Source organism: Tricharina praecox (genome assembly GCF_024521635.1).
Source record: "Tricharina praecox strain CBS 144465 chromosome Unknown BZA05scaffold_29, whole genome shotgun sequence".
In the NCBI taxonomy this organism is placed as follows: Eukaryota; Fungi; Ascomycota; class Pezizomycetes; order Pezizales; family Pyronemataceae; genus Tricharina; species Tricharina praecox.
Window position 1 is genome coordinate 272657 of NW_026250431.1, and position 22943 is coordinate 295599.

General features: G+C 52.2%; 2 protein-coding genes across 2 annotated transcripts; one reads left to right on the forward strand and one right to left on the reverse strand.

Annotated features, from left to right (window-relative positions):
* Positions 1–5968: 5968 nt before the first annotated feature.
* Positions 5969–10988, forward strand: BZA05DRAFT_476763 (uncharacterized protein; the record flags this gene model as incomplete). Its single annotated transcript, XM_051488271.1, has 7 exons — positions 5969–6122; positions 6188–6277; positions 6349–6411; positions 6476–6543; positions 6605–6614; positions 6682–6773; positions 7984–10988. 7 exons carry the CDS (start codon positions 5969–5971, stop codon positions 10579–10581), a joined length of 3075 nt encoding a protein of 1024 aa, XP_051336073.1. The 3' UTR covers positions 10582–10988.
* Positions 10989–21142: 10154 nt separating this feature from the next.
* BZA05DRAFT_421681 (uncharacterized protein) lies at positions 21143–21699 on the reverse strand (the record flags this gene model as incomplete). The annotated part of the gene is made up of 2 exons (XM_051485745.1): positions 21143–21183; positions 21372–21699. 2 exons carry the CDS (start codon positions 21697–21699, stop codon positions 21143–21145), a joined length of 369 nt encoding a protein of 122 aa, XP_051336074.1.
* Positions 21700–22943: the final 1244 nt, after the last annotated feature.

The window sequence follows — 22943 nt, forward strand, 5'->3', positions numbered from 1 at the left end:
GTCGTATAGCGCGGCCAACATCTCCCCAATTTCCTTCACATCCGCCTGAGTCGCCGCAATCATCCTATCCTTCTGCCAGATTTTGAGACATTACACAGCCTTTAGTGCATCATCACGTGCTAATGCTTTCTCTGCCAGCATTTCTGCGACAATTATAGTAACATTCCGCACGCACAACTATGACAGAAAATTTCCAGCTGATACGCTTATCTGTTATCCCGACGTTGGCCGACCTGGGCCGACCGAGCCTGGCAAGGTCTGGTCGGTCGGGATATATACCGTCTAAAAAAACTCTGGTCTGGTCGGGTCGCGATATATCCCGACCGACTCGTCCGGTCGGCCGACCTGTCTGGTCTATGTAGAACATTGAACCTTAGAGAAACCTACAGGCTACCTCCGGATGACTGATATCTATATCGGCTGCCAACAAGTAGCTCCGAGATCAATTGGGATATCATACGGTAACAAGTTCAAGAAGAACATTGTAGAGTACTAGAGCCATGTCCTGCTTGAAATTTCGTTATTTTCTGTATTGCCGACACGAGTCACGACTACCAAGAAATGCGATGGGGTCCGGGTTCGGGAGCTCTATTTCAATGAACGGCATGGCGCACGTTTTTTTGAGTAGTAATGAACGCAGGTATCCCAACGATGACGCGCGAAGCGTGGTGGGGATCTCAACTCGGCTGTCTGAGTGAGATGCTTTGAATGATATCTACGATTCTATGTCGTTGGTTGGGGTTAGGTTAGTGTATGTCGGCCAACTACGGGATGCCAAGACATCTCCTGCCCCACAAACAACACCTACTTCTACCCGTTCCCTCTCTCTTCTTGCACACAACATCCTCACCTTTCTCTCTACTTCCAACACACACAGCAACTTCAACTTGCACTACAACCTCTTAAATTCGTCGGCTCTTCGATCAAGAGCAGACCCTTAGGGTGCCAAACACCTTTTGGGACTGACTGGATCATCAACAGTCAGGTTGGTCCTGTCTTTGATGGCCGGAGACGCAAATCAAGGTAAGAATAATATTCTCCTGAGCAGAGCGGTGGTTGACAGAACCTAGGTGTCTTGCTCAATACCGTGACCGGGTCCGAAGATGCGTCCACGCTTCAGCGACACAATCGAGCACAGGACGCTACCTCAACACTCGATTGAATTTTCAACGACGCGGCTGGCGCTCTCGCAGGCGCTAACTTCTCGCACGCCGGCCCGATCAACAACATCGAACTTCCGAAATTGTATCTGCAAGCAACTCGCAGCAAACAGACATGGCCGCCACTGACGTGGCCACCTCCCGACGGAGGATGGCCTTCGCAGAGCGTGCGTTAGATTCTCCTACGACGGGTGATCGCACTTTGAGGGGCAGATCGCCCGTTGGCCGGTAGAGCAGCAACACCATCCCCGCTGCCTGTTGGTAAATTAGTTGTACTATACGAGCATTTCATTATTTTTCTACTATCGTTTAGAAGCTTTGCTACTTGTTGACGACCATGTGATGTCTTTTCAATATTGTGCGTTGTCCGGCGCGCCCGCTACTCCCTCGTCTACCTCACTTTCCCATCTCTCAAGGAGTTAATCGACTCTTTGGAGGCTTCTTCACCCGGGCGATCCCGCATGTACCTCTACCTCCAAGGATAGATGCAGAAATGTATCCTGTGGATGAGTCTCTGCACCCCCTCACCTTCACCTATACCCTCGATGTCACTGTAACTCACTCGCCGCGCACTATCACTCACTCGATCACATATGCTCACTCGCTTGACAGTATTCAACACGATCTCCGTGTGGAAACGGAGTGTGTGGTCTCCACGGGAAAGGGAAGGGTTGATCCTGGGCACTACAGTCCCATCTTTCCCTCCCGGAACAGAGAACACGGAGATTTCAGGCCCAGCGGAAGCATTTACGGCAGTATCCACGGGCCTAAGTATTTTACAGCGGCGACGTGGCCCTTCCTGTCACTGAGGGAATGACCCCTCCTATCTAATTCTAATAACGGTGGCCCCTCGTCGCCGTCCCAGCATGTGATCCTCCCTATCCACAATCACAACGGAGGTACCGTACAACGTGGCCGGGTGTCGGACATCGTAGGCGTAATGAAGAGATTGACTATGGTGGGGTTGACTACGCGGGGGAAGAGTATTGACCAAATTTCCGCATGCTGGCTTTGCCGGTGACTTCACCTATTTTTGTCACCGGACTGTGATGTTGGGTCACTCTCGCAAGTACATATCCACGCCTTTTTATTGCCATGAATCTCTCACACTAGACCAAAACATCTTCAGGCACAATGGGTGATCAACAAGACCATCCTCCTATTCAGATCCGATATGCTAAAGAAAAAGAAGAAAAACAATCACTCCATATGCAAGCGGCTAAAACGCTAATACTCAATTCTTTCTGCAAAAATCAGACCATGCTTCATCTCCCTCCGCGATCCGCCGAAATCGAACAAAGGACCGACACGGGACACAAAGTGGAGCGGCATCGGCACCGGTGTTGGAGTGGCGGCTCCAATCCGAGCCACCGCTGCGACGTAGTAGACCCTATTGCAATCAGTAGGAGGACAGCGGGATAAGCAGGCACGGAAGGAAGAACTTACAGCCGCCAGGCAAGTATTGATTGTAGCTCTTGTCGGAAGTTGACGCCTTCAAATACCGACGCTTCGGCCTTCGACCGACAACGTCCGTACCATCTCTTATCGGCGGATGAGTTCCAAATAGAACCATCCACCGATAATAGGTGGTACAGGTGGTGTTGAGCCGGCCGGAGGGAGCGGAACCCAATGTCCTCGAACTGGCGTTGAAGGGCCTCACATTAGTTGCTGGGCGTGGGATGACGGTAGGGATTATTATGACGTGTGATAATCAATGGGGAGGGATTATTGGGTGTGTTGATGTTGTGATGTTTCCGAGTGTCGGATTTTGTTGTGGTTAAGTTGGAAGGAAAAGGTGACTTTGGAGAGAGATAGACTTAAGGAAGAAGCGTGGGGGGTGGGCGCCATGTGGGTTTTATAGGGTAGCTACGCAATTACCCGGACGGCGGCGAATTCTGGCGGACGACAGAAACGATCAAAACAAAACAAAAGTGTACAGTTAAAAAAAGTCAAGGCTAAGCAGAAGAGCACCCGGGCTCACACCTGGTTCCAAAATCTTGGTAATAAACCTGTCGAAGGTCCGCAGCCAAGGATCGAAAACTGTCGACAAGACGTACGTTGCAAGAGAGTGGTCGGACGGCCGACCAGACCGCTATTCGACCGGGATCAACCCTTTGGGAACAATTCCAGAGGGGACGCTGATGTCCCGTGGCGAGCACGAGGCTGTCTGTCTTCGGCTCTACGGTATCTGCACCGTAACCGGATCACTCACGAAGAAATCAAGGGTGCGAGCATTTTACGGCAGCCTGAGGATTCCGGCCCATGGCCTGAGCTGCCGTTCACCGTGTCCGGCCATTCTGGAGATGACGACGTTTTCCGACATCGCCGTTTCTATTGCTCTCCAGAGCGACACGCCAGATTCGACGAAGCCGGCTGCCGAACACGATTGCCCCCCAGGTTCGCACTAGTGCTGATGTGGACTCATTGGGAGTTTCTTCCTGGAATTGGAAATCTGAGTATTGCCTCCTCCGGTGGCGAAGTGGAGCTTGGTGCATCCACGCACCACAGAGTGTCTGTGGTACATCGTTTCGGAGACGATGGGTGCGGGCGGCCATCGCGCATGGCCGCAGAGCAACATGCGGTCTCTGTTTGCCGATTGTGATATCCCCAGTTCCTGCGCGATGATAGCGAGAGTCAGAGGTTTTTTTTTTGTTTAATCAATAATTGCATGCGACTTATCTAGATCATGGCAATATCGCCCCGTTCACCCCCCCCCCCCCCCCCCCCGTTTCCACGCCACTGTCCAACCCAGCTTTCGCTGAGCGGCCCGATGTGGATTTCCCTGCCCTCTGCCCTAGCCTTTCCGCGAGAGTCAGAGGTTGAGCGACGGGCTACGGAAATTGATGTGGATGAAGGATGCCGAGTGACGGCTGGTGGGAGCAGTGCTACAAGGCATAATAAGGTTATTCACGTTTCTATTGGCACGATGATGGGAACCGCTACGGGAGACGTATGTGGGGCGAGCATGGGCCGGTTGAGAATAGGGGTCATGGGTTATTCTTGTCTTCTGTCTTCTTGTATTTATCTATGTATTCCAACTTGTTTGGAGTGTGAAGATAGATCGACTTGATGATATTTATTCTCTCTTGCTACCGCAGTAGATACGCCATCCATACATGCTGTCTAGATGACCTGCCGACTTCGGGGGCGTCTATCTGCGTACTATAGTCGAAGGTTAGATTTCGACAAGGCATCAATGATGGCGAGTGATATACTGTGTTCTGCAGCGCCTTTGCTGTCATCGCGACACATCTCTTCATGGGTTAGCACTTGCCGTCGGCTGTCATAGATGGGTGTAGTTCTTGTAAGATGGCTTGCTGTTGGGGTTGATAGCTGTAGTTTTTCCTTTCTTCGAATTCGGGAGGGTCGTGACAACGAATTGAAGAGAAATGGCCAGCAGTGATCATGGCTCACTTGAAGCGAATTTCACAAGTGGTGAGGGTACCGGCGCCCGGTAATCAAGGTCCGTATCGTTACAAGGGTAGCAACCTTGGGAAGGACGCGCTTTTGCTGCGGTTCAAACCTAGGTTTTGGCATTTACTTTTTCTTGTCTCGCGTCGGTGGTTAGGCTTGAGCCTATCATTTGCGAGGAGTAAGCCGAAAGGCGGAGAGTGAGACATCGATCGTACCTTGCCCTCCCACGCGCAACGCAGCCTAAAGGAAGCCAGCTGTGCCTTTCTCAGCAGAAGATCAAGTCTTGCCATGCTTTAAAACAATGCGTCTACTGGCCTGTGGATTTGTTTTGCATTGCCATGACCATTCGTATCACTACGTCGCACCGGTGCGGTTTCCGGTATATGATGGCGAGTCGTTTCCTGGATTCTGACATATGCCATATGCTACCCATTAAGATTTCCATGTGGTTAGAGCCAGTGGTCTCGTCCGGGCAAGTCGTATTTTTAGATTTTCGGGGATAATGATACGTAGACTCTAGGTATTTAGACTTCATCAATGTCAAAAAGCTTGTTCGGACGGTGGACCTGTGCCGTAAAGTAATTGTCTGTGAAGAGCGGGTGCGCAGACGACTCGACGTCGTAATACACTAAATGCTCCGCAGGATCTGGAAGATTATATAGCTTCCGCTTGTCGTTTAGAAGAGGTGAGGCGAAAGGCGGAGACGTCGATCGAACCAAGCCAACTGTGTGTTTCTCACCAGAAGCTCAAGTCTGTGCATGCTCCCAAATGATTCTTCCAATGGCCGGAGGACTTTGCTTGCATCGCTAGAACCATTCGCGTTTCTGCGTAGTACCGATGGGGTTCGTGGTCTAGATGGCGGACAGCGGCTTCGTGGATCTAGACATCAGCTGCCCATTAGGATTTCCATGTGGTTAGAGAGAGAGAGAGAGAGAGAGACCTTCCTGTTTTATTTCGCATGCAGCCTCCTTAGACTATGGCGAACGCACGACCTCCATTTCCTGCCCACCCTGACCAGTCGAGGTGAAAGCCCCGGTACCGACCGGTCCGATGCAGCGCCCGACATGTGGTTAGAGTTACCTCCAGGCAGATCGTGATTTATTTTTGCCGGATGATGAGTCTAAATAGAGTCAATGTAGACTCCATTGAGACTCCATTGAGACCTCAACAGTGCCAAACAAAATCTATTTCGACTTCAACAGTGTCGAAAAGCTTGTTCGTACCTGTGCCGTACCATAATTATGACCGTAATCCGGGGCACGAATGGATCGTATAAAAACCCGGCCTTTTCCCCCGCTCTTCTCAGTTCCCCATTCCGACCGCATCTATCACGCACCTCACTCATCTTTTCATCCCCAAACCGCTGACTTCAGACACCCCACGCTCAAACAATGATGGATCCACAGAATCTGTATATGTCGGAGGGAACGCGCGCTGACATCAAGGCACTCCAACAGCAGCTGACTAACGACCCGGTCATGCTGCTGAACAGCATCGAGCGCCTTCCTAGGCTTGTCCGTCGCTACATTCTTGTGTTGGAGAATCGAGGTACGTGTTGCAGTCTTCCCAGTAATTCTATTGCACCGAGCCCTTCGCTGACAGCAGGATACTAGTCAATGCGAGGACCGAGTGCGAACGTGACTTCGTCGACTACGTCTACGTCCAACTGAAGCAGGCCGTGTTCGACCTTCCCCGGGCTCGCGGTATGTGGCATAACCCACCTAACTAGCCCTGACTCCCGAGATGTTGCTAATCACGTTCCCGATTTCGACAGAAACTGGCGAGAATTTATGGAACGTGTTCATTCGTTACCTCTTGATTGTACATTTTACGGACCGTATGTGCAACCTCTGTCTAAAGCTCGTGGTCTTCATATTTCTCCAGCGCTGACTACTATCTAGAGGTTTTGAGCTTTTTTAAAGATAGGCTACTGAAGAAACCTTCTGTGACGCGGTGGACGAGTGATGGGGTGAGCTACCTTGCGTACTGGTAGAAAACGGGTCTTTGACCATGGCGCCTTGCTGGTGCAGTTCAAGATCGGTATGTGCATCGTCAGTCCACTACTGAAGCTCTTCGGTTTGGTTCACGGCTGACCGTTACTATCCAGAGATGTGGTTTCTCAAAGACAAGGAGAAGAAAGTTATTAAGGCGTGGTGGCGCGGGAATAGTCGATTGCGCTCCGATGCGCAGACAACGGATGTATTATGTATGCTAGAAGATTGGTTATTTTTGAGCGGTTTTGTACTGAAAGAATGTTACTGTATGAGTCTCTCTCTTTCTCTCCCGTTTTGTCTTGGTGGGCGCTGTGTTGTGGTGAGGGGCGACCTGCTGTGTGTTGCAAAGGCCAGTGTTGGGAGGAGGGTGTCGGAAAGAAGATAGTTTGCCGTTGGGTGTTGATAGCTGTGGTTTACTTGCTTCGGAGTCGGGTTCATGATTTAGAAATCAAGGGAACTCACAAGCGGTGATCATGGCTCAATTGGAGGGAATTTCCCAAGTGGTGAGGGTACTGGCGCCCGGTACTCAAGGTCCGCACCGTTACAAGGGTAGCAACCTTGGGGAGGACGCTCTTTTGCTGCGGTTCAAACCCAGCTTTTGACGTTTTCTTTTTGCTCGTCGCGCGTTGGTGGTTAGGTGGCAGAGTGATGGACCATGGTTCTGTTTGGGCGCGTGAGTCGAACCACGACATTTTAAACAAGGGAATACGTATGAGACACTAGAAGATGTACCCAAAACGCCTGTCATGATAACACCTGCCATCACCCCAAGGCGTAAACAGTTAAGGGTTTTCGGAGTAAAGAATGTCCAATTTGCCTCGGAAGAACTTCGCAAACCTCCTCACTACGTCTCACTCGCTGCCTACACAACCGGCAATATGTTCGAGCCTCAGCCTCAGCCCCGGCCTCAGCCCCAACCCTATTGCATGGGGGTCAGCAGCTAGCCAAGCCGCTAGTATGATGAGCGTGCATCGAACCCTGGGAATGCTTATCCCTACTCACACTTCCCTTCCATGCCGATTCATCATCGTTGAACCGTCTCCGTCTGCCCTGCGGACAGCTCACCACGGTCCCCGCCATGTCGAATTCCCGTCGCGCGAACCTGTGCAGCTGGCATCTCTGCGAGCAGCCCGCCGTCTGTGATTACTACGTGCTTCTCTACAGCCGCTGCTACTGTCTCGCGCACTGTGGCCTCCACCGCCAATCCCTCGGATTATCCATGCCTTGCCCCAGGTGCTATCCGCCTACACCCCAGCAACTAATTGTCGAACTAGACGGCAGCCGCGAACCCCAGTCCGTGATCGCGCTGCCCCGCACCCGCGACAAGTTCACCCCGCTTCGAGGTTCAAGCCAGCAATGCGATCAAAAGTCCGCCCCGCCCGCCACGACATCAGCAGATACAACCTTGCTCCGAGGATCAATCGGAAGAGGAAGAGGAAGAAGAGGAGGAAGAGGAAGAGGAAGATGACGAGGAAGAAGAATGTTATTCGGAGGTTGAGTCGCCACTCCTTATCGCACCATTGCGGCTACAGCCCAACAAGCCCGTTAGCAATGATCAACTACGCGGGCGACCTTCGCGGGAGCAGAGTCAGCCCGACCCGGCAGGCTCCACCAGGCCCAAATCCGCGGCCACGGTCGCCGCACCGAGGCACCAGTCCGCCGTAGCCGAGCCGTCACCACGCAGTCGAACGCAGAAAGAGCAGCAATCCGACCGAGAATCCACCCGCGAACACGAAGCTCAACCGAACTTGGAGCCGGCCTTGAGTCGTCGACGCCGCAACAAATCACGCTTCCAGAACGGTGATCAATCTGCGCAACACCATCGTCCGAGCGCACCACCGTCCAATCCTAACGCACGCGACGAGCAGCATACTCCCCACGTCGAGGAAACCCACAACAGATCACGCCACCGTCGTCCGCGACGCCGACGCCATCCCGCGGCGCAGCCTGACCCCAAACGTGAAGAGGACTCCGAATCGGAATCGGAACCTATGCCGGAACCTACACCGACACCTACCGCCGTGCGCATTGCACCGCCATCTCGGGCAGAGGCTCGTGCAAAGATTCGCAACAATACCCAGGCACATCGCCGCCCCCGTGAACGACAGCCCAAAGCTGACGGCCCCTCCATCATTGCCACGCCGGAACCGGAACCGGCACCGCAGCCGCGTGGTCCTGGTAATAAATTGCGTCGCCGACGCCGCAGAGCTGAAGCATCAAAGCTTCAACCCAAGAATGAGCCCTTAGAAGATGACGCATTGGATTCAGACGGTGAATCCAAGACCGACCGCACTGACACCGCGAGCCCGCATCCGGTCCAGTCACCTCCTACGACTCGCCAGCAATTGGCGCCGCGCCGTCGCCCACGCGAGCGACAGTCCAAACCTGAAGGCCACCTCAACGACGCCGCACCTGGACCCGACGTACGGACCCGGTCAGGAAGAAGCCGATCACGCCGCCGCCGCCACGTCGCTCCTACGCCGCAGCCCGCACCGGAGCCACAACCTGACTCCGAATCAGACTCGGACGATGAATTCCTGAATGGCCGTTCCCCCGCGATGCATCCGCCGCCATCGCCTGCTCGCTCCGCCGGTGGCTACCGGTCGCCGAAGCAGGAAGTAGACCCTAGGACCGAGGTCTACAATTCATTCAATTTCACACTGCACGATCCTCCTCACCCCGCCGGGCCCCTGTTGGCGGTCTACGATCACCGTAAAGCGTCCCGCCAGAGACAGGAGAACCATATACCTGGGCCGCGTGGGCCTCAGTCTCTCGCACAGGCCAGGGATCCGTCCAAAATGCGTGAAAATGCAATCGTCGCCATCAAGAAACGTGACCCTCCGGTGCCGCAGCAACGAAAGGAGCGATGGGAGCTCCCTCAAAAGGCTCACGGAACACCCTTGTCCGTTCAGCATCGCGAAACCCTAGTACCTAACGTTGAGCCCGCGCCGAAGGCTGCACCCAAGCCCATCGCGGGACCAACCGTTTACGAATCCCCGCATCCACACCCACAGATGCAGATGGGAAATACACAGGCCATGCGTCCCTTCGCATCCCCAAACAATGTGCCGCAGCCGGTGCCGGTGTCTTACGGACACCTCCCTTGGGAGGCATCGGTGCCGCAGCCCCAGAAAATTACAGCATACTATGCTTCCGTCATGTACAGCCCTGATTCCAGAACCGTCGCTGCACATCAAGGACCGGTAAGCTATGGTCCGCCTGCTCGGCAACATGCTGTTCAGCAGCCCCAGTTGATGGCAATTCAAACCGGTCCGCGTGTTCAATCCCAGTCGAACAGAATTCCACTTGGCCAGCATGCTCAGCCCCCTTGGGGAATCCACCAAGCACGGGTACATCCGGCCCATTACGTGCCCGATTCGGACTGCCACTCCATCTCCACACCTGCCCGTTCTACCACCTCCAATTATTCTCCGCCTGGCCCTGCAGTATCCTCCGTCACGTCTCCGCCTGGCCCTGCGGTATCCTCCGTCACGTCCCAGCCATCAGAAGCTCCGGCGCCCAGGCCGTCGAAAACACAGGCAACCCAGGCCCCCAAATCCTATCTAGCAACATTGCATAATCTATCTGAATCACCCCCGCCCAATCCCCCCGCCGGTCCGCCGGCCAAACCACAAGCTCTCGAACATCTTGTCCCCAACCGCCTCACCAACCACCCCACCTCCCCGCAACCGCAAGCCACCCCCACTTCCAACAAACCCTTCGTCAGCCTCTTCGGCGGACCCGGCCTCGACGACCCGGCCAATGCCGCACCCGCCGCCGCGCCCGAACCCGGCGACGATCCCTCGCGCGAACCTCTCAGAAGCGTGTACTTCTCGGATACCGCGCTGCAATGTGGGTGGCAGCAGTTCTTTGCGGTCTATCGCGGTAGACGGCCGGGGGTGTACGGGACGCCCGACGAGTTGGCGGCTCAGATTAGGGGATTGCCGAATCCGGTTTTTCGCCGGTTCGAGTGCTTGGGCGACGCCCAGATGTATCTGCTCGGAAGGAAATAGGGAATAGTGGTGGACAAGATGGGGGTGAGACGGGAATCGGTAACGAAAACGAGGGTGCGTGGCGCTTGATATTCTTACGGTTTACGGGCGAAAAAGGGCTGTTTTTACGGTTGTTTGAAGTGTTTTTGCTTCTACGGATGACTGGTTTGTTGGGTTTGTTGGGTTTGGCTGATATTATCTACGTGTTGATATCTATCATTGATGGATGATCCATGAGGTATCTGCATTTGAAGCCTCTATTCCATGGTTGTTCGAGGTGTTTTTGTTTCTACGGTTGGTTGGGTTGCTGGGTTGGGTCGTTATGTTATTAGCTGCGTGTTGCTACAAAGAAATATCAATGATTGTTCATGAGGTGGCTTGCATTTGCATTTGCACTCTCCATCCAGTGGATTATAGATCATAGAGGGTAATCGAGCTACATAATTGAGTTGTGAGGGAAAATTCAAATTCCGATACTCAACCAGATTTGGCGATTCCGCGTGATTCCGCATGATCTCGCGTGATTTTACCTTTTCAGCATCAAACTCAATTACCACCAGCTCGAACTATACTGTGCAGAGTTTTATGCGAGGTCGCAGGGGGAAATGGGCGAATCTTAGACCGCTTGGACTGGCATTAGGACTACAATGTGAATCATGTGTCCGAAGTCGGACACCGAGTGATAAATAGTGCATCGGTGAAGCAGGCTGATGCCGAGTAATATATCGCACGTACAATGTCATTTCACCGAGCCAATGCAGCACCATCCGCGTTCATCCAGCTGCGCACCGCAATCGACCAGAACTGCGAGACGATCGCGTATATAGAGTCGCGTCTCCGAGATCCGTATCTTCCCGACGAGCTGCGGAAATGCGTCAAGGCCGACGTGAGCGAGAGGGCGAAGGAGGTCGAGGCTATGCTTAATGGGCTGGATGGGTTGGAGCGGGAGTTGCAGGTGTTGATTGCGGAGGTTAAAAGGTCTTGGAAAGAAGAACGGGAACGGGAATGGGTGGATACCGATGGGGGAACAAGTGAGGAGATGACGGATACTGAGGAGATCACTGAGGAGATCCCCGAGGAAATCCCTGAGGAGATCCCTGCGTGGACGAACGAGTGGGCCAGCGGGGAGACCACTGAGGAGGCCAACGACGATAACACAGATTGGGTCACAGAGTGGACCGACGAGTGGGGCGATGGCTGGACCCCCAAGTGGACCACCGAGTGGGCCCAGTTGACCACTGAGGAGATCACCGCGGAGGCCACCGATTCAGGCAATGGGGTACATATGTAGGAAACGATATGACAATTACAAGAGATTCCCATTCTTCATCCTGCCTCCATTAGTCGCCGTACATGTAGAAAGTATTACGCTCACCGTTGCACCACTTTCCCCAACATCACATCAGCACACAGTATAGTGACCTCCATCCTTCGCATTGCTTGTGTGATTACTGTGGCAAGATCGAGCTTAAAGGGCTCGGGGACCGTATGGGGAAAGACCAGGACCGTCATGTGAAAGCCGGTGCTCCAACGGAGTAGCCCGGGAACGTCAGGAACGTTTCGTATGGTGCCGGAACTCTATGGATTGGTCCTGGAGCGTTTCTAATAATACCGGCACCCTATAATCTGTGAGCCACGGCCACCTCCCCCCACTTTCCACCATCATCAGGGAAGGGGGACTGACGGTCACTGACCCCTACTCGCCCTTCACCAGACGTCGATAACCTCAGGGAGCTTTCTCGAGCGGCGCATCAATGCGCACAACAATTTTCTTACCGTGTGGCGAGCTCAATTGGATGCATGCAACGATCAATGACAAAAGTGGGCCGGAGGAGGAACACGAGCTGTTAGTAAGGGAGATGCCTCCCAAGGTGGACGAGATGTGCATTATTACGAAAGAATTGATCGAATTGCGGCGAATCATTACGATTGCGAGAATTGGTCGAAGAATGCGCCGCAAATAGGTGGGCGCTGGCGACAAGAATCTGAGTCTATACTAGGTACGAGGTATGCCATGTGGCTGCCATCAGACGAGATATTGGGTTGCCTGCAGAATTGGCTGTGAGTTTTTTTTTCCATTTCTCATGAAACATGCGGTGCGCCGACATCTCGCGATTCGGACATTCGCTGCAGAATTACACACCACTGAACATCATTGCTGATTGATTATGTGTCAAAGAAAATCACAGAGGGTTTTCCGTTTGTCCCGCGGTCTCGTCGTGGCAGTGGTGCCTGACGAAGGTAAGCACGCTCTTCCTCCATACTTCCTTCCCTCCCGATACATACCTTGCTGTTACTGACAGTATCACTCGCCGCCAGAAGACATGTGGCGTAGGCAAAGTATCGCTCCATGCTTGAAGTAGACTGTCAGAATACCGGATGTCCGAAGATGACGATGTTGGTAGGGGGGTAGGAGTGAGGGGGACCTACCTTCCGAAGGATCGATGCCCAGATACTCTGTCTCGAGCTCGCTGCCCACGATATTGTTGCTGTACCGAATGTATTATCTTCTTCTACCTATCTCATTATTCACCATAGACACAATGTGGCGGCCAGCATTTGATACGAGTACCTCATCTCCGTCATCTTTCGAATGCTCATTCCGACGTATCCATTGTCGTCCGAAATGCAAGTGCTGTTTTCCGTACCAGGTGGGATCTTCACATTTTGCAGGGGCAAGTATTAACCATCGATCGACTGCATTGGTATTATACAACGAAAGCAATGAACGTGGAAGGTCAACTACTTGACGATGACATTAATTTCGTCCGTCAACTCCTGACGCTTCCTCTCCCAGTCCATCTCATCAATATTCCCGAGTCCATCATGTAAACTAACTGGCACGCCCAGACAAGCACGCCGCAGACTAGCTACAGACCCTGCAGCACCCCCCGATCTCTCCAACGCGGCGACATCCGCGAAGATTGGTAGTCAGTTCGATTCCTCGTTCCCAACAGAATAACACAGGGGCGGAGGGAGTCTCCTAGGGCGTTTGATGAACGTCGGGGATGAATCCAGTGTCGGTGACGCTTCCGGGAGGCATCCGAAAAATGTGCTATTCGGCGCCGGGGTCATTGGCGGCACACCGGCCAGCGCTGCAGCTGCTGAAGACGTCTCCCCCGACAGCCTAGCCGGACACGATACCGATCGCGAGGCAGAGCCGCGATGGACGACACCTAACTCGGCGGCGAATGTTAGCATCAGTTGCGTTCGCAGGTAGCGATATAACGTGCCGTTGTGCCTGGCTGTCGGGGCCATCTAGTATTCTGCGTCCCTGTGCAGTGTATCCGAGGACCTGGTAAAGTTAGCGGAAGCGATGGACTGACGCTCACGAGCACTTACCGTATGGGGGCTTCAGCCTGAAGTTTTTGGAAATGTGGAGATGTGGAGAGCTGTGCGTTTAGTGGAGAGTTGACTGTTGGAAACCTCTGGGGGCTAGGCAGGCTTTAAGTTGTTCAGTTTGTTGGTTAAATCATACAAGATTAGTACATCATTACCAGCCGACACCGAAGCTCCGTCATCCCTCAACGGGTACGCCCAGCCGGCGGAACGAACACGTCATGATCCGACAAATCGATGGTCACTATGCCTATTCAAGACCACAATACGGATACCCCTACCGCCGGATAAGGCTGACCACGGCCCTTTGTCCCTTTCCATGCTTTCCCCCATTGGTACTGAGGGACTTGAAGGGTCGAGTGGGACTTGTCACGCCAGGGGTGGTCCGGCGGAGGGCTGTGTCCAGCCTGATCAACGGCTTGGAAGGACTTCCCTGTTTTTCGAGTCCATAGCAACCGATCGTCTTTTGAGGTGATTGTTTCTGTTTGTTGCCATCGTCATCGGGCCAACTCGATGCGGTCGGCCGAACGTTGGGTTTTTCGCCAACCACACTTATTTAAAGGGGGGATGGTCGCCATTCTCTTTTCTCTTTTTCTCTTCTCTCTCTATCCATCTCATACTCATTCTCTTGTCTCCTGTCTGTCAGATCTTTCTTACTCTTCTGTGCCATTACATTTTCTGTCTTACGATCTCTACATTTTCTCGAGCCTCCTGTAGGCCTCTCTTCTACAATTCATTGAACTCTCTTTACATAACCACCCTCCCGTCTGCAGCCTCTCACTATCAGACAACCCTTTGCAACAGTTCTACCAAAGAATCTTCAACTGATTCCTTTTGTCTATTCTTCAGACTATGGACGTCAGCCTCCTCATTCCCCCGCTCCCAAGACTGTAGCGGGAGCACCTGCTAGACAATCCCCCTATCAATACTTCGACCTCGAACTTTCGTTTGAGCTTCACTCCCACTCACCGGGCACGATGTAAGATCTTGATTGATCGTCCCTGCGGTTCAAAAAGACGAAAATCTAGACGGATGAAAGAGAGGTATGACGCCGAAGAAGGCTGTTCGACTAAGATCTGACCGACTTTAGGAGTCCTAAGGGTATCAAACAGCCTGCTGTCCACGTCAACTCTCCCTCCCGACCGCAACCCATCTCGAGTCCGCATCCCGTCGTCTGTCATCGCCTCATATCCCGCTACAATCCAATTCACAATTCACAACACAGCAACCAATACTCCCGACGCCGGTTTCGACCGTGCCATCGCCATCGCAGGGAATCTCCTCGAGAAGCATCGAGACGAGTCTCCTTTGACGGTATGCCTCCGATTCCAACCTTTTTCTTCAAATCTTCCAACTCCTGATCGCTTTGCACAAGGATCAACATCATGACCGCTCCTCACAATCCGCTCCTCACACCGCGCGGGTGAAGCAGCATCATGACCACGACCACAACTTCCGCCGCGCGGGTGAAGCATCGTGACGACGGCGACCACAGCTTCCGCTGTGCGGGCGAAGCCACCATCGTATGGGGGAAACGATATGGGAGGCGCTGAGCGCTTGGTCGAGGGGAGATTAACGAGGAGGAGGAGGATAACTAATGTTTTTGTTTTTGCTTAACCATTGATTACATGGAGGATTATTATGATTTTGTTTTGTTGAACCATTGATTGCATGGAGGATTATTATGATACATGTTTACAAATGGCTCCAGGCTTCTATTGCACGTGATAGTGAGACTTTGGCTGCCCTTCGTCCCAACCTCGTCCGCATCCCCCACTCTTAAACGGTATCCCTAGGCTCCAAGACGTCATCTCATGATCTGGTTTCCTGTGGGCCTTCGAGTTCGAAACCGCTACAAAACGAGACGGGCTAGGACCAAGGCCACCAGCCCGCATATCTTGGCTCGAGCTGCGGGCGTCATGTACTCTCCGGAATCATTAGGATCTCGGTGGAAAGTAGGTAAGGGGACGAGTTTGACGGTATGACGGCGCACGAGGCGAGTGAGGGCGTCGAAGAGAGTCGAGACCAGCAGCCAGCTCTTCCGTTTTAGTTCTCGTATGTCGATATGTGGCCTCCTTACCCCACCCTACCCCACCCTACCCGCTATCCTTCACATCTCTGGCCCTGGTTTCCTGTTTCAAAGTCAAACTGCAGAGTAGTATTCCGTAGCCCTGATGGCGTCAGTGTCGACGGCGAAGGCTTCGTACCTATTTACACACGCAATAAGGCTCCCAACTTTGGGTGTGCGGATCAAGGCAGTGTTCTACATAGACCAGACCGACCGACCAGACCTTGCCAGGCTCGGTCGGCCCAGTTCGGCCGACGTCTGGTTAACTGCTAATTCTATCAGCTGCAAAACATTCCTTAGTTTCTAACGGTTTTTAGAGCATTTCCGGCTTCAAATGTTGTTTCTTAGCCCGACCTATCCCGACCTATGCTTTGTCGGTCGGGATATATCCAGACTGACCTGACCATACTCAAATTTAGTCGGGACTGGTCTATGTAGAACACTGGATCAAGGTTCCGAGCTTTGCGAGATATAATTTGCAGGAAAGATGTCGTTAGGATTTTGGAATCGGGTCGGACCGTTCACGCACGGGAAAATATTCACGATGTTAGGAAGTCTGTCCTCGAGGTTTGGCTAGGCAATCAAATTATGAGAGATTAGATTTGTGGCTGGAGTGCCTATCCTAACGACCATCCCAGCCGCTGAACAGCCGCTTCGAGCTCAGATCTAATCTTGGATCTGATCATTCCCGCACCGGACGGACAAACTTCGTGGCATAACCAGTGGCCACTCTTGTCGCCAAGATCTCCTCTGCGACGTTGTATGGAAATGTGATAGGGCGAGTGTGGTGCAGAGCCGGTGTAAGCAGTATATGTACGTAGATGTATTCATCCACTGCAGTTGGTCATTGCAACAGTTGTCTTTGCGAAGATGCTGTGGGGTAGCCAAAATCTCCCGATGTCCGAGTAATTTCTCAAGAGGGCCACATCGAATGGATAGTGTTGGACGCAGCTGGAACTGACGTCGCGACGGCACCTTTCGACCCTTGGCTGGGGACCTTGGGAGGATTTCTTACCAAGACGTTCGGGGTCGGCTGTCGATCGTGGGGCTGCAGGAGTGGACCTGTTTTGTTTTTCTCGTCGATTCTGTTTTGTTTTGATCGCTTTTTTTGTTCTCGGCTGTCGATTCTGGGGGCTGGAATGGGATCTGTTGCCGTTTTACTCGCCGATTAGGTTTTGTTTTGATCGCTTCTGTTGTTCTCGACGGTGGTACGACGAAGCGGCGGCGGCCAAAGTTGGACGATCTGTTCTATATATTCCGGGGGAGGGCCCCTCTTTTCCTAAGGTCATGTGTATCTCTCATCCTCTATCGTCACTATTCTTCAGCGATCGATCGTTCATCATCTGATTTCTTTGCTCCTTGCTTTTTCAAGTTAGTTCTGCCGTGCTTTCTTCAAGTGTGCCTCTTTTAATATTGGGTCTCTTAACTCGGGTTTACCTTCTCACCTCATTCCCTCTTCCGTGACTTGTTCCTCTTTTATCATCATTGACCACACCCCCTCTTACCAAAGTTGGCCGAGGGCACCTCCGCGCCTTGGTTTTTCGCTGTGAATCTTTCGCCGGTATTCCAAGCCGCTAGTGCAGCATGTGACTCCACCAAACACGTACTCGGGTGCAAGGGAAAGTCGTGCACCACCACCACTACCAAATGGTGCTTAATTGGGTGCACCACTCACCCCTACCCCCAAGTACTTAAGGAGCAGCAACCCCGAGGACAACTCTTCCTTTCCTCTTCATATCACCTTCACACTACTTCAGTCCAATCCGGACGTACTACTAGACAAAAAATTGCTTCTAACCACAACCGTCGCATTTTACACCCATAGAACCAAAGCACACCGTCACCAATAAAAACGAAGCCGAATCTGGCGCCGCTGGTGTCGTCACCACCATCCTCACCAATCCACTGTGGATCATAAAAACACGCACGCCTACTACAAGGACCATCGGAGGATCAGAGACGGATCATCAAAATATACAATGATCTTCCGGTGGTCCTTGCCGCCTACAACTCCCTGAGTAACGGTTGCGAGGAAAGTTCTCACTGACGACCAGAAGGTCCCGCGATGAATCATCGAAATATGTAAGATGATCCGTGATGGTTCGTACCACCTCTTCAACTCTCACCCGAAGATCCGTTGAGAGTTGTGGGAATTAACAAGGTCATCTGTGATGCAGATCCGTACCACCTTCGCATGGCAACCGCTCACAACCGGCAAGCATTCCCCCCTCTCTCACGCAGCGTGAGGCCGAGAATCGTCGAAACGATGAACTGGACCCAAAGGTATGTATCTACTCCTACAGAATAGACACGGAACCGAAAAAGACTGACAGCCATCCGTGCAGGACAATGTGGACCCTTGTGGTGGATCATGCACCTTGCGAATGGTGCTTTATGCGGACAACGGGCTGAAGAACGTTTCCATCGATAAGAAGAATGGGAATATCGAGGTTGGCATAAGCCGTGGCGTAGGCAGAATGTCGTATTCTGAGATAAACCCCAAATCCGGAGGGTTGGGTGGTTGGTATAGAGTTGCGCCGATGCTTGATGTAACTGGTTCTGATTGTGGTGGATGATGTAACTGGTTGTGATCGTTTATCTTGGTTTTCCCAAGCACAATGTCTAATTTCTCTATCGTTTTCTGTGTTCTCGCCGTGATTCTCGATGTGAAGTTTGCTCATCCCACTTCCACTAACAAGCTTTCTCTTGACAGCCATGTGGGGCAACTGCCACTCTTCGGTAGCCGGGGGTTGCTTCATCTTTTTTGTGACAGTGGAGAGAAAAGAGGACCGGTATGATCATGGCCAATTCGGTGTGTAACGAGAGACTCGATTCTTAGGTACCTTAGGTACTTGGTACTCCATTGACGTCATGCATATATCACTCGGTGGTTGACATTCGCGGACACTCTAAAGATTTCAATACGCGACAAGCTTGACGGAGGGGGGCCATAGTTATCACGGAACGAATAGTAGGAAAGTATTGATGCCCCTGACGGCCTCAATTGCGGTATTGTGAACCGTGCTATGCTGTGGTGTGGTGGGGTGGTGAGTCTAGTTGGTTTAAAGTTTTCCGCACAACCAACTGCCCGGGACGCAGGGATATACATATCCTGGTAAGCATCATTGCAGGGACAGCGATAGCGTGCATTCTAGGCCCTGGCTGATCGGGTGATGGATCTGTTCCAGAGCTGTCCAAAGGCTTGGGCCGCGGCTAATGATGTCGCCGGGACAGTCGCAGAACGGAATTTGGATGCCGGCCGGTCGGCTGTTGAAGGAACCCGCAAATGAGATAATTTGTAAGTTTTGACTCTTGAGATGTGTTGACTATTGTTATTAGCTTCGATTCCACATCATGTGTCGGCCTTTAGCGCCAATTCCCCTTGGTAGACGAATCTACGAAGTACTTGCCTATATCTTTTCTTTTGCTACCGTAGGTATCGAACGAATTCTAAAAATTCTAATGACTAGAACCCCCTTTTATAACAAGACTGGCACTTGAGATATATAGCAAGAAGTATTTATGCGTGCAACATTCGGATTGTTGGCGTTGCCACGGTTGATGTTTTTCCCCGCGACATAGGTACAAGCAAAACACGCGATTTCACTCGTTTGGGTGCGGAGTCACTTCGGCTGGAAATTGTTCTTCAGCTGGCTATTCTTCTTCCCCATGTGTGTTACCCGCTGGATACTCTTATAATGTCATACTTTCGCTTTGTCACTCTGAGGAACATGAGAGTGAGGTGTTTTGTTTGCTGTTGATCTATGAGAGACAGGAGATTCCTTTATTATGTCCACTGTCTGACGTATCGGAATGGTTGTGGAGAGGTAATAGTGGGGATGAGTTCGTTGGTCTGGAGTACCGGAATGGCCGTAGCAGACTAAGAGTGGGCGCGAGGTCTTTTTTTGTTGTTGCTCTCGCCGTTCAAAGTGATGACGGTAAAACGGAAGGGGTGTGGTCTGATAATGTGGCTCACAAAATCACGGTGGAAAGGTGATGATGACTTCCTCGGCCGTAGATACATACAAACCCACCTAACCTACGCTCGATCAGGGAGAGTCCAGAAAGCCATACCTCTCAAGCCAAACCACAACGCAATGTGTCGCCAGCGCAACAATCAGTGGAGCGTCCTCGTAACTGTCTACATAGGCAGGTTTGAATACGTATGCAGGCGTGGATCTGGGCATCCCGCATCGTGGATGGCAGATCTTGCGGATCCCCTGGGCGCGGGGGGACCTATAATTCGATGGTCTTTGCGGTGGTGTTCTAATGGGGGAGATTACGAACGAGGTTCGGGTTGTCTCGGTTGCTCCCTTTTTCTGGGTGGTTGGAGGATCAGGGCTACGGGAAGGCATCCAGCTAGAGGGTAGCTAGGTGACGCGTAGTGGAGGAACAGGCTGGATTGGACATCAGTCTAATAACCTGTCATTTAGTAGAGTGGGCCAATAGTTAGCCAGGGTGGATTAGGATAGCAATTCACGTACCCTCCGTTTTCCCTTCGATGGGGTTGCATGGGGATGGCCACCTAGTGGTGAACGACACCCTTCGAATTCGTAATTTCCGTCTCCAAAATCTGCAGGATCCCTTCGTACAGCTCCATACTGTCATCTGGCTCGGTCCAGACTTTCGGTTTAACTAAGTACGCACCAAATATTCGTCACCTTTCTCGTCCTGCCTAGACGTTGGGGCCAGGCCCAGGAACAGCCCAATCTGCGCCACTTGGCCAACGTGCCAGGCACGGTGTTCCATCCGCGCGTCCAGATTCGACGGTAGGCAGGACATACTTCGTAGTCCTTGGATGTCTCTGAATAAATCAAGCTCTGGAGCGTCTAATATCCCTTGGATCGTCGATTTTAGACTCAGAGTTTTCTCTATTTGGGCGCCCAACCGCATACATGGGAGAAACGCAATATCATCTCCATCGATGTCGCTGGTAAATTGAGATGACGGCAAGTCGAGATGTTTTCCCACACTCCGTCGGTCCTGTAGGACCTGCGGTCTGGCACTGTGTTGTAAAGACCAACGGAACTCCTTCATCGGATCTCACGAGATGTGGGGGTTAGAAGTGGTTACTATCGAAGGGATAACAGCTGATACTACAACAGTCAGTTGCTGGATGCTCATTAAAAATCGCGAGTGCGAGGTTGCTTAATCGCTGGTTGAAGCATTTTATTATTACATAGGTTCTTTTCCTACATGTCTCCAGTCCCAGCTACCTACACCAGACACCAGTGACCAGTTTAATGACCCATAACTTCATTTCTCTTTCTTTCACCTCAATAATCGCCCAACTCACCGCCCCAACCACCAACCCCTACCACCTATCCTCAACCCCCCCTAAGATCCTCGCTACCCTATCCTCAACCCCCCCTAAGATCCTCGCTACCCTATCCTCACCACATACCTCCCAAAATCTTGACCTCCACGTGCACAACCTGCCCCCCACGAAGCTGCACGTTCTCCGTGCGAAAATCCGCCTCAACCCCTTCCGTTACAATCTTCCCGGTTGGGAAGCCCTCCTGCCGGATGAGGAAGAACAGCCCGCTAGCTGTAGCCTTCTCCATGAGGTTTGGGGTGGTGACCGTCGTCCAGATGAGCAACTCCTTAGGGCTCTGATATTCGGCGGGAGCATCACGGGGATTCCTGCTCTCGCCGTCGAGGTGAAGGAACCTCATCGCGGATTTGAATCCAGCCTTCAGGCCAGAGATGGAGGGGGGGTGAAGGAAGAACATTGGGGCAGGTGATCGTAGTATGGACGGTCGAGGGAGGACGAGCGAGCGGTGATGGGGGCCAGGCGATCCTGAACGGACGGGCGGAAGGTGGAGGTTCCAGTAAACGATTGCCAGCGCGGGCGGAAGGGTGGGGAGTCTTCTTATAGTACTACATGTAGGAGTAACTCGTTGGGGGAGTACATTGGACGACGAGGTAGAATTTGGCTGATGAGTCAACTGCGTAGAATGGACAACACACTGTTGAACATTGAATCAATACTTCTGCAGCTGCGTGTCTTATACCGAAGTATATACTCATGTCGTCTGGATCTGTTGGATATCGCCGTTTGAAAGACTGGCCAGATCAACAGGGGGTTCAATATTTGCGGGCTAGGAGTGTACGGAAAGTTTATTCCACCGATTAAAGTTATCACGGGCTCACATTCTGAAGATCTCGGCGCCGAAAGCTTCCACAACAGTGATCGCCGTCCCCCCGGGCCCTGGCTCCACGCAGCTATGATACCAACGCGGCTATGGCGCCTCAAACTTTGAGCACCACCTCCTTTTCTCTGGCAGCGGTCGGCATCCTTGTTCAGGATTGATATGGCCATGACGGTCCTGCTGGACTCGGGACTGAACTTTCATCGATAACATCCACCATTTTACCCTTCTGGCTAGCACTCGGCCATATCTTACGAACAAAAAAGCACTCCACGCAACAGATCACGACATGAGTAGAGACGTCATAGAGCAATCAAAAGTCTCGATCTCTGAAACAACCAATCCCTGCAAACTATACGACAAAAGAAAAGTGTTTAGCTCAACTCACAGTGGTGCATTCTATGTAGACGGGCGTACGTCCATAGATAGGCAGTCTAGGTACATGTGGCCACCGTAAATTGCCTGGCCGAGTGCGTTCGCTTCGACCTGTAGAATACCGAAGCAGCATGCCCTAACTCTGAACCTACAATACTTGATTCAAGTCCACCATTATCACGCGAGGAGACGGGGGAAATAATCGCTCAGAAAGACATGCATGTTTCTCTCATACGTCAGGTCGTATGCACCTAGCCAGCCGAGACTTGCAGGTAGAGAGCCCCGCACAACGCCGGCGCGGTAACATACTGCGAAAGGGAGGGGGTGGCATAGGTTGTCTGGCCAAGTTGTCCGAACGCCCAACCGTGAAATAGACAACCAGCGAACCGTGTGCTCGGTGAGGCTAATGGAACTGAGTTTGTCCAGGCATGGTGCTTACGGTTTAAGAA